The sequence below is a fragment of the Miniopterus schreibersii genome, assembly GCF_964146895.1.
Source record: "Miniopterus schreibersii genome assembly, chromosome: 5".
NCBI lineage: Eukaryota > Metazoa > Chordata > Mammalia > Chiroptera > Miniopteridae > Miniopterus > Miniopterus schreibersii.
The window spans coordinates 426,994-438,907 of NC_138106.1; the positions used below are offsets into that span (position 1 = coordinate 426,994).

The window sequence follows — 11,914 nt, forward strand, 5'->3', positions numbered from 1 at the left end:
CAGCCGATCAATGACTCTCATCATTGACGTTTCTCTCTCTCTCCCCCTCCTCTCCTCTCCCTGAAATCAATAAAGATATATTTAAAATAAATAAATAAATAAAAATGTTTAAAGTAAACAGGAAGGAGCGACTGAGTCCTACCTACTGAGAGATCAAACGAGGATCCCGAGAATTCATCTCTGGATTAAGCAGTATTCGTGATCTTTATAAAAGCTTAATTTAAAAAGAAAAAAGTATCTTTACTGTTGAAAGTATCGCAGACGCCCCCTTTCCCCCCCCACTGACCCCGCCCCCCCCAGGCCTCCCCACTACCGTCTGCGTTAACGGGTTACCATAGGTGCACCTAAGTCCTGCGTTAATCTCTTCCCGCCCCCTTCCCTCTGAGATCCCTCCGTCTCTTCCCTGCTTCCATGTCTCTGGACCTATGTTTTTCATAAATTTATTTTGTTCGTGAGGTTTGAGGTATGCGTGAGATCATGGGGTGCTTGTTTTTCTCCGCCTGGCTTATTTCGCTCAGCACAGCACTCTCCAGGCCCCTCCTGCTATCGCGCCCGGGAAGAGATCAGGCGGTGGAGCTGGAAGCCGGCGTGGAGCGTGGAGCGTGGAGCTTGGAGCTTGGAGCTTGGAGCCTGGAGCCTGGAGCTTGGAGCTTGGAGCCTGGAGCCTGGAGCCTGGAGCCTGGAGCTTGGAGCTTGGAGCTTGGAGCTTGGAGCTTGGAGCTTGGAGCTTGGAGCTTGGAGCTGGAAGCTGGCTTGGAGCGTGGAGCCTGGAGCCTGGAGCCTGGAGCCTGGAGCCTGGAGCCTGGAGCTTGGAGCCTGGAGCCTGGAGCTTGGAGCTTGGAGCTTGGAGCTTGGAGCGTGGAGCTTGGAGCTTGGAGCTTGGAGCTGGAAGCTGGCTTGGAGCGTGGAGCTTGGAGCCTGGAGCCTGGAGCCTGGAGCCTGGAGCCTGGAGCTTGGAGCTTGGAGCTTGGAGCGTGGAGCTTGGAGCTTGGAGCTTGGAGCTTGGAGCTGGAAGCTGGCTTGGAGCGTGGAGCTTGGAGCCTGGAGCCTGGAGCCTGGAGCCTGGAGCTTGGAGCTTGGAGCTTGGAGCCTGGAGCCTGGAGCCTGGAGCCTGGAGCTTGGAGCTTGGAGCTTGGAGCTTGGAGCTTGGAGGGGGCCTGGGAGGGAGTGACGGGGCTTGAACTGGAGATGGTGCAGACAAAGTTATTTTCAGGTTGTTTGAAGACAATGAAATGGGGAGCTAGGGTGTGATATCCGGTCAGAAGAGAGTATTTTCTTACATGATTGTACACAGACGATTAATGTTTGTACACTGATGACAACGATTTAACAGAGAAGGGAAAACGCCAATGAGAGGGAAATGGAATAACATTTCCTGAGCCACGTAATCCAGCAGACAAGAGAGGGGAAGATTCAGAAACCAAATACAAGGCCCCTTAGACGGAAAAGCAGAGTTCCAGCCGGTGTGGAGGAAGGCGGAGTAAACGGACACGTGCAGGCCGAAGCGAGCGGCGGCCTGGGGACGCTCGCCGAGGTTATTTCCTGTCATCTCGCAGGTTTTTTTCAGTGGAGCGAGGCTCTCGGCGGACAGTGAGGATGGGAAGAGAGGGTGGCGATTCGCCTCCTAATTTAGTTCCCAGGCTTTGCGAGACGGGATTGCGACCTGAGGATGAGTGAACGTCACCAAGTTGAGGTAGAAAGCGTCCGATCTCCCGTCGTCAGGACAGGCCAGGTGCCTGGTTGCATCACAGGCTTCAGGTGAGAACGTGTTGTTGTTGGCGGGACTAGAAAGTTCATCTGAGGGCGTCTTGAGGAATTAAGCTGGAGAAGTAAGCAGAGACCGGGTGACCGCGAGCTCGCTGCCATTTGACAGCAGTTTGCAATTTACCCTGATGTCCCAGAGGAAATTTGGAAGATTGTTTAAAGCTGGAGGATGACATGAGTAGCTTTCTATTTTTGAAAGAAAAGCCGAATCTGATGCTCGGGGAAAAGGGATTTCAGTCCATGGAACTCACTGAAGTGTGACCAGCACAGCGGGTGTCACAGGCCTGAACGCCCCACCCGAGCGGATGGCGGTGGAGCTGGGGGTCGAGCGCTTCCAGGCATCCTGAGGGCGTGACAGGGATCACCGGTGCGTCGGTGGAACTAGAGGTCATGGAAAGGAGAGGGGTCGGGAAGTCCTTGGACGTCTGTCCTGTGTGACTGGGGGGGGGGGTGCCGTGAGCAGAGCAAGGTCGAGGGTGACGGGTTCCAGGTATACGCCCGGGGCTCCGCCTTGCAGGCAGGTAGCTCTGTGGATCTGAAGCTCAGCAGAACAGTCTGGGCAAAGAAATGTACGTGGGAATTGTTAACTCTTCTTCGGTGCATTTGAAATAATTAGTGGAGATGAAATACCTAGAGAAAGAAGGTAGAATGAAGGTAAAAAGAAAAATCTTGGTCTAGTTCTGACGTCATTCTGGCGACTTCGATGTGAGTGTCACGGACCATCGGCATCTGTCCTCGTAAGGCTTTGGCCTCTTGGTTCCCAGGAACCTGCACATCCTCTCACCCCCGGAGCTCAGGCCCTAAGCTCCATCTCACTGGTCCTTGTGTGACACACGTGAGCCCTCAGTGTAAATGGGTAAATAGACAGTAAAATAATAGAAGCAAAAGCCAGGACAGCCCAGCTGGTGCTGCTCAGTGGCTGAGCGTCATCCCACGCACCTCAAGGTCGCGGTTCGATTCCCGGTCAGCGCACAGGCCGGGGACGTGGGCTCCGTCCCCAGCAGGGGACGCGCGGGGCAGCCGATCAATGACTCTCATCAGGGATGTTTCTCTCCCTCTCTCCCTCTCCCTTACTCTCTCTGAAATCAATAAAAAAAAATATTTTAAAAAAGGCAGGCTAACCCAGCCGGGCGTGGCTCAGTGGTTGAGCGTCGACCTAGGATCCAGGAGATCGGGGTTCGATTCCCGGTCAGGGCACAGGCCTGGTTGTGGGCTGCAGCCGATCAATGACTCTCTCATCACTGATGTTTCTCTCCCTCTCTCTTCCTCTCTCCAATATACAAGATATTTCAACAGTGTAGTTGCTACAAATGTGTTTTTCGCTTTTTTCAGAACGCAAACATAAACTGAGTTTATATTTCATAATTTTTATTGGTTGAAAATATCAGTTTATTAATGAATGAATAAATAATACTCTGTGTGTATTTGTTAATAGTTTAGTGTCATTTTCAACTGTGCAAATTTAAATAAAAATATGAAGCAATATTCTAAATTATTCTAATTTACCGAATAACCTAAGATACTTGGGTAAAATATTAGGAAGATAATAAAAATCTATGAAAAGTAGTTATTTCTGGTGGAAACCTTTCTTATATTTTACTTCTGTGTTTTACACAGGAGTTGAGTCTTTGGACTGTTATGAGCAGAGAAACTTATAAATACATATGTAACTTCGTATTTCAAAAGTCTCCCATTCAATCCTAATAAATTAAAACTAATGAGGTAGTCTCTTAAAAATATGCAGGGTTTTGTACGTAAGTGGAAAACTTCGACAAATGGCAGTTGGTGTCACACACACATTTTCTGAATAGTAAAAATGGACACGATGGATGAATTCTCCCAGAATGTTTAAAAGCAGCCGGCCGGGGAGGGCCGGGCCCCTGGCGTTGCGCCTCCCACACGGGCAGTGATCTCTGGAGTCACCTGCAGTCGGTCCCCAGGTGCCCGGCGGCTGCCCGGGGAGTCCTTGCATCACCAGGAGGTTTGACCCGTGGCCAGACCCACAACCACGAAGTTCCCTGAACCTGTTGCTCCCGGTTTGGGCAGAGCCACTGGCCCGGCCACCTGGTAGGAACAGCACAACACGGCCTTCGTCCTTACCTCCTAGAGTTAATGCCGTCACAGCTCACGTTTTAATTGGTAGTTTTTATCAAAATCGTTTGGTTTAGCTCATAAATTCTCAGTGTTGTGATTTTAGAGGACAAAGGTTAAAGAAACGGAGTGTCTGAGCTTCACAAGTATTATTTTCATGAAACTTGAGCAGGAAAGAGTTGTACCTGTGTGTCGACTGCAGTGGCTCCCTATTTATCTTGGTCCAGTTCCCATCAAACTTAGTGTGTGAATAAAGATAAACTCATATTGTAACCTCAGTAGCCCAATTAGCATAATGTCTTACTGAGAAAAACCTCCATCCTGAAAAACTAGGTGAGAAATAGTAAAACCGCAGCGAAGTTTAAAAAGCAGACTACACTCGGGCAATATAGACGGTCTCTACCCGGGGAGCCCCAAGTCCTTCACAGAGGGGGGCCCGCTGAGGAGGGGCCGAAACACCCCGTGGAGGTGCCGCAGGAGTCTCTCCGTGGATCTCCGTGGATTTCCGTGGCCGCTCCTGCCCATGGAGATGCCACGATTCGTGGCAGTGCTGCTTTGTTTCTGAACCTCACAGCGAGATCGTCACGCTTGCTGCCAGCGACCCTGGTGAGGGCCTGACGGGGCACCTGATGACAGGCATAAGGATGCCCCCCTAAAGCAAGTGCGGCTTCGGTTGTGCCTTGAAGCAAAAACCTCAGTAACTTATGGAGAGAGAGCAAAGGTGCGTTTCTCAACTATGCACAGCTCCAGTTGTCCATAACTTTTAAACTACATAAAATTCTATCATAGAGAAAAAACTGTTTAAAAGTAGAGACAGGGAGGAAAGATTACTGGGGTTGGAGACGGGAATCGCTGCTGAGTCATCGTGGCCTCGGGCCCTCGACCGTGGGCGGGAAGGTGAACAAGGCCAAGCATCATAACCGTTCCCCGTTTCCCCGTTTCCCTGGGCACAGCGTCCGGCTTGGAGGCAGACGTTGGGGCCAAGCCAGACAAATCCACTCAGAGGTACTGATCCATCGTCCATCCGTCCGTCCATCCACGCTTCTTCCACCTTTACGTGTAGCATCTCATTTACCTATAACATGGTAAAAGTTATTATTTAAACCCCAAAGCTGTTTCTCACAGAGACCGGAAGCCGAAGAGAGAAGGCATCTTTGGAAATGCTAAGCGAAGACTGGAACTGGGGCGGGTTCTAGGCCTCCCCGAGTAGGAAAACCCACCGGGAATGAGAGGACATCCTGGAAGCGAGAAGACCCTGCAGACCCTCTGAGAAGCGGGTGGAGATGACGGGAGAACACTGGAGGCGGGAAAGAGAAGCGAGGGGTGAGATTTTCTATGTTCAAGTGACTCTGAGCTCCTGCCGTCAGGGAGAGCAAATGCCGGTTCGCGTTTAACGCTTCTCTTTGCAGTTTTGTTGCGTGAGCCCCGCTGTCGCCTGCGGTGCAGGCTCCTCCACGCAGACGTCTCTGCGGGAGGTTCGAGGGGAGGCGAGGGGTCAAGGAAAGTGAGTCGCGTCCGAATGACCAGGCAGGAAATAGAAGGAAGGGAGCCGGCCGCCGGGGCGAGACGCGGAGTCCAGACTTACAGGCGTCTGACCAACAGAAAACCTGCAACTTCGCAAACACCTTGCGGAGGGCGATGCGCGTTCCCTCCCTCAAAACTAGGCCAGGAGTTTCTTTCCGGGTACATTGAACGCTCACCGGACAGGCTCGTTTCAGCCGAGAGTTGCCACACGTCTCGGTGGTCCCTTCAGTGGAGGGTGGTGTCCTGCCGCGACGAGGACGCTGTGCGTGTGGCCACAGTGCAGAGCCCAGCGGGCTGGTCTGACGGAGGGGGCGACTTCTTTAGACGGTAAATTCCTGTGGTTCTTACTCAGTAAAAGCAGGCTCGTTCTGGCCGCGGCAGCCTCAGCTCTGCGGTAGGCAGGCTCCACCCAGCTGCCAAGGTCCCAGGGCCCAGTCCTGCCCGGGCAAAACCTGGGGTAATTGCCACACTGCCCATCCCTCGGTCCTGCCTTTTAAACCTTCGTCTGAACAAGACTCGACTGAAGCCGCAGTCACTCGGGCAGGGGCGATGGACCAGCCGGCTCCGCGGGCAGACGCCTGGAAACTCTCCTTCGAAGTCGCTCCGGCACAGGGTGTCCCCAAAAACTGCGCACACGCTTCAACAGCTGATAGCTGTGGGTCCGATGACAGTTGGAGACTGGGATGTATTTTAACAAACACGGCCTCTGTGGTGTGCGTGCCCTTTTGGGGAAACCCCTGGCTATCGCAGTGGTTTTTAAGACACTTGGAAGCGCAGTTTCACGCGTGAGGAGGCATTTAAAACGGAGAAGCAGATTCGCCAACAGCAAGAGGGAGCAGTAGCAAGTCGCTCAGAGGCCTCCCTGAAATTCAGAGAGGACCTTTAGTTAGATAACACCTTGGACAGCACCTACGCGACCTACTCCGCTTGCGTCGGGTGATTACAAACTGAGGGAGAACAGGGCCTGCCCTCCTCCGTGGCCTGTGGCAAACCCTTCTGACGCTCTCAGGCATGTGTGAGAGATTACTCGGGGGGCGTAAGGTCCGAGGTGCTGGGCTCCGCCGCAGGGAACCTGAGCACACCCGGGACGGAGGCAGGGATGTGTGTTCAGCAGGTGTCTCAGGCGTTCCTGATACGGTCAGGTTAGGGACACAGCGGCAGTCGGGAGATTTCAGAAACTTACAGGGGAGATTTATTCCATCTTTTCCAAAAAACACTTGCTCACTAGCCCACGGGTGCTTGGAATTCCTGTAAGGGCAGGCAGACCCGGTTAACCGACAATTAGAGGCGAAGATCCCTGTAGTAATTCCCAGGCCTAAGCAACCTGAGTGTCCTGCAGAATCCCGTCCTAAGCCTATGTCGTGTGTGTGTGAATCTCATATCTATCTCATATATGTCATCTCTCTCAAACGCATGTAAACCCCATGGAAACCCAGGGAAATCTATTATAAGGAGTTGACTCAGGCAGTCACGGAAGTCGGCAGGTCCCACAATGTACCATCTGCCGCCTGGAGACCCGGGGAAGCCAAAGGGAGCATTCGGTCCAAGTCCAAAGGCCTGAGAACCAGGAGAGCAGATGGTGTGAGTCCTGGCCCGAGCGCAGGCGCACACCCACCTCTCGGCTCAACCAGTCGGGAAGAAAATAAAAGAGAGACACCCACCCACGCACACGAATTCTCCGCTCCCCACATTTCGCTGCGGCCAGGCCCTCGGTGGGTTGGGTGACGCCCACCCACGCTGGGGAGGAAAACCTACTTCTTTCCTAAATCCAGCAGCTGGAACGCTAAAGGGTCACCCAGAGACCCCTCGCAGGGTCACCCAGAGACCCCTCGCAGGGCCCAAGCTGGATTTGGAGCAAACGTGTGCTATGACTGATGAAGCACCGGACGGCTCGAGCCCACGTATGTGTCTGCAGAGCCGTAATTCATAGCTGTAGAGAGAGAGAGCTGAGGAAAGAAAAGGAAAGAAAATGGGGGATAACTGGAAATAGGAAATAAAGTTTAGGGTCAGGAGTTTTGGATGGAGGTGAGAATCTGTCCCTCTGTGTGCGGGAAATAGGGGGGAGGGTCCCGAGGTGAGCAGAGGGGCCACGGTCCCCCCGGTGAGCTGAGCACGGGGCGGCCGGGGGGGCTAGTGAGGTTCACAGAGAAGGGGGGTGTCAGCAGCGTCCGGAGCACGCTGAGCAAGAACAGAAGGCAGGGCCCTGGCCGGAGTGGCTCAGTGGTTAGAGCACAGCCTGTGCGGCAAAGGGCCTCCGGCTCGATTCCAGGTCAAGGGCACGTACCTGGGTTGCAGGTTTGATCCCCGGTCTGGGTTGGGGCACGTTCAGGAGGCAACCAATCGATGTATCGGTGATTCTCTCTCTATCTCCCCCTCTTCCCCTCCCTCCCTTCCTCTCTCTCTAAAAATCAATGGAAAAAATATCCTCGGGTAGAATTAAAAAACAACCACGGAGAAGGTAGGGGCCACAGCCGAAGGCTCTGAGATTGTCGGAACGGGGTTTGTGAGAGAGAGAGGGTGCTATGAATTATTACTCAGGGACATGGGAGTTAAAACACATCGTGACCGGCACCAGCGTCTTAGGAGACTGAAGGAATTGTGACGAAGGGAAAGGAAAACGGGTGAAATCTGAAACTCAGGAAACCATAATAAGTGTTATTTCTGCCCAAGTTTAAGGCCAACAGGACATAAAAGTGAATTTTGTTATGAGCGGAGAAAGCACGCGGACTATAAAGAGCTCCAGAGGTGGGCGGCCTGCAGACGATGACAGTGATCAGGAGCCAGGTTTGCCTGATGCTTGAGGATGAACGTTCTCGGGAGCCCGGCTCCTTGCTCTGCAGAGTGGCCTCAGCGGGAGAGGCGGCTGCTCCGCCGGCTGGGAGGTGAGGAGGGAGGGACCCACAGAGGGACCCCGTCTTCCAGGACACGTCGGCTTGGGGGGTGGGAGGGCAGCGACCTTGTGTGTCCTTGGAGAGGTTACATAACCTCTCTGTGCGCCAGGTTTTTAACCTGTAAGAGAAAAATAAGAATTGAATTTAAACAAATGTCTTTAGTCTAGTTATGAGCATAGAGTACAGGCTAGAAAATGCTATTTATCCTCTCCCCACATTTCGTAGGCGAGCAAACGGAGGCCGGTTTGTATGGAGGGGGCAGGTTGTGGACTCGGACCTCCTGGTCCAGAGGTCTTTCTGCTGAACCGTTTTCCATTTCCTGGCAGTTGGAACAACAGGACCGCAGGAGATCTCAGAGGAGGCAAGACGTCCAGAACCTGGGGGCGGCTATAAAAGCAGAGCGAGCTCAGAAACCCGAACAAAAAGGTTTAACAATAACTCACGGAAAATCATTAAACCCGGAAAGATTGCAAAATGTGACAAGCATATTGAAACAGATTTTTTTTTTCATGAGCATTAGGGTGCATTTATTTATTTTAAATTTATCTTTATTGAAAGTATTACGGATGCCCCCTCTTCCCCCCACAGACCCCCTCAACCCCCACTAGCCCTCCCCCCAGGCCTTCCCCACACTATGGTCTGTCCGAGGCCTGTGCGTTTATGCAAATAAGCTCTTCGGTTAATCCCCCCCCCCGATATTTGGGGATCTTGAAGAGCACACCCCAATGAGTGAAAGAGCAAGGAAGAGAACTCTTAGTTCCTGAGATAAAATTTGCCCCACACTCAGCAGCTCCTGTCACCTCCAGCAGCGTCGCGATTCCACCGAGTCACAGCGTTCTGCCCTTTGCCCCCCGACACTCGCCGTGCAGACCCTGGAGCCGTCCTGCGGGGCAAACGACTCCTCCCAGGGGCCAAGGGCAGGACAGGCGACTCCGTGACACCTGAAGCGGGTGCCTCGTCTGTCCCGACGCCTTATTTGCCGCATAAGATAAATGACCCCTCAACCCACCCAACACTGGGACCTTGACGAATTGTCTTAAAAAGATAACAATCATAGAAAAACCAAATAAATCATTGCTTTTCTTGACGATATTTACCCTTTATGCAGCCTTCAATGTATGACTATCATTTTTAATATGATTTTATAGTGTCAAGGGTGTGAGCTACCGAGGCCTCGCTGACAATTTGTGGAAGGGAGCGAAGGTTTGCTGCGAACGTCTAGGCTGAAGTTATTTCTGGATAAAGTTTCAGTTACCAGGTGATCTTTTGTGGACAGAAATTCATTCTTAAATTGACCCCACAGTTCCATCAACATTACTAAAAACAGGTCATATTTCACTTTATTCTAATAAAGATGAGCGTGCAGTAAATACATTTAATCTGTTCATTGCCATCGGGTGATATAATGAAATACATTTTTATTACAAAATACAATTTTTGAAGAGTTAAAAGTGACTGGATAAACACTGATTGGCTCACACGGGTGGGGGTCCTCAGAGCAGCCCCCAAACCCCTCCACCCGCGTCCCCCGGCAGCACACACACTCAACCCTGACGCCGGCTTAGAGACCCGGGAGGGAGACACCGAGAAGCAACGCGCCGCATTCAGGCTGAGCACAACGCTCCAGCCGTCCTGTTTACTCACTGGAGAGAAAGAAGGTATTTTTGTTGGCCTGACTAACTGCCTGAGTCACTGCCTCGATCCTTCGCTGTGCTCTGCGTGCGTCGACCTGCCTGATGACTAGAGAATTAAAACAAGGAACAGAAACCATTCCCTCCGACGGCAAACCTCAGCTCCCTCCTGGAGGCCACGTACCCGCCGGGTGGGGACTGAGAGTCCACAGCCGTCCGCGGGCGAGCCTTGTCTGCTTGCGGGCAAAGTCATAGGCTATGAACCCATATTACTCCCCAATTATAAGGTATTTTTAATATATCATTCTAAGCAAGTTTAACTGTATAAATGAGATGCCTCAAAATCCATCTTCTTAAACAGCCTAAGATACACCAGAGCCCCCCCTTTCCCTAAAAGTGTGAATTTCCTAAGAGAATAGCAAGTCTTTTCATTGGATGGACATTTCCACATTTTGAAAAATTCAGTTAAAATCCTGATTTTATGGCTATTATTTTTCAGGCTAATTGTTTTGGGGGAAAAAAAGTCATTTTAGTTGCTAGGATGAGAAATATGGAGGGGAGATAGGTTGTGTTTTAGGATGTTTTATTGCTGTACATTATGAATTGCAATGTAACTTGGATTCCCCAGTAAATAATAAATGATTGTGAGAAACAAGAAGTCCGCCCTTATACTAAGACCGAGGACCTACTTAGTTTCGACGACACCAACAGGAATGGAGATTATTCAAGTCCAACAACAGTGAACACACTTAATCACGACGTCGGAGCGTCCGAAGCACGTCATTCCCACCCCGGCCACAGGCGACAAGCTACGGGCCGCGTGCCCTTTCCACGCTCACCTCAGCTCAGAGGGGGTCACAAGGCAGGTCCTCCTGCCCGACGTACTTACAGTTTCCAGCAGGACTTAATAAAACACATCGGCCGTAGCCCCCGGCTGAGCCGCAGCGGGCGCTAGACGTAGCTGGTGGAGGGCTTCCTGGGCACGGCCGTGGCCCCGGCCCCGCGCGGCCCCGTGGGGGGCACACAGTACCCGGGGGCTGGGTACCGGAGCCCCCGCTCCTTCCTGTTGCAGCAGCAGAACCCGCAGAGCAGACCCCCCCCGACGGAGAGGACGGCGGCGCTGGTCCAGCCCAGGAAGAGCGCCGCCCCCAGCTCCCGCTTCTGGCCCACGTGCACGGCCGGGTTGTAGAAATCCCGGATGATGATGTTGGCCGTCCAGGACACCGGAATGAGGACCAGGATGGCCGTGAGGATGAACAGGACCCCCGACGCCCCCAGCAGGTACGCCTTGGCCCTCTGGTTCGAGCCCGTGCACCGGACCTGCTTCATGCCACAGACGCCCACGAGCAGAGCGACCACGGAGAGAGCCACGGCCACGCACATGAGAGCCCGGGCGGCCTCCAGGACCGGGGGCAGGGCCAGCAAGGAGCTGTAGAACTTGCACTGCAGGGTGACCTTGGCCTGTCGGATGCAGTTCATCCACAGCCCTTCCCAGATCCTCTCGAAGACGATGATGTTGCTGCCGACAAAAGCCGACACCCGCCACTGGGGCAGAAGGGTGGTGGCAAGAGTCCCGAGCGTGCCCACGAACCCGAGAACCAGCCCGGCCACCTGCAGGGGGTAGAAGGCCATCACCGTGACTTTGAAGACGGGTCCAACCTGGAAGCCGCTCAAGATCCCTCGGGCGGAGGCCGCTGCATCTACGGACGTCCCGGCTGGAGCTCTCCGCGGGCTCTGCCCATCACACTTGGTCCAAACCAGCAGCGGCCACCAAGCCCGGCCAAGCAGAAGCGCCTGTTGCCCGTGTGAGTGCGTCGCCTTCGTCCACACACGTCCGCTCCGCGTGGATTGTTTTCTAGCCACCGAGGATGGTCCCCAGCCAATGAGGAGGTGGCCGGGGTGTGCCGAGAAAGCCTGCATTCAGCCTTAGCGTTTCTCCGGCTCTTATTGTCTCGGCTACGCTGTAATTAGTGTCAAAGCCTCACTGTGGAATGTTAATTACAGAGCCGGAAA

The 11,914-nt window shown here is 53.0% G+C and overlaps 1 protein-coding gene across 1 annotated transcript; it reads right to left on the reverse strand.

Annotated features, from left to right (window-relative positions):
• Nucleotides 1-10,852: 10,852 nt before the first annotated feature.
• Nucleotides 10,853-11,533, reverse strand: LOC308557439 (claudin-17-like; the record flags this gene model as incomplete). Its single annotated transcript, XM_081137948.1, has 1 exon — nucleotides 10,853-11,533. The coding sequence occupies one exon, from the start codon at nucleotides 11,531-11,533 to the stop codon at nucleotides 10,853-10,855; it is 681 nt and encodes a 226-aa protein (XP_080994074.1).
• Between the last annotated feature and the right edge of the window lie 381 nt (nucleotides 11,534-11,914).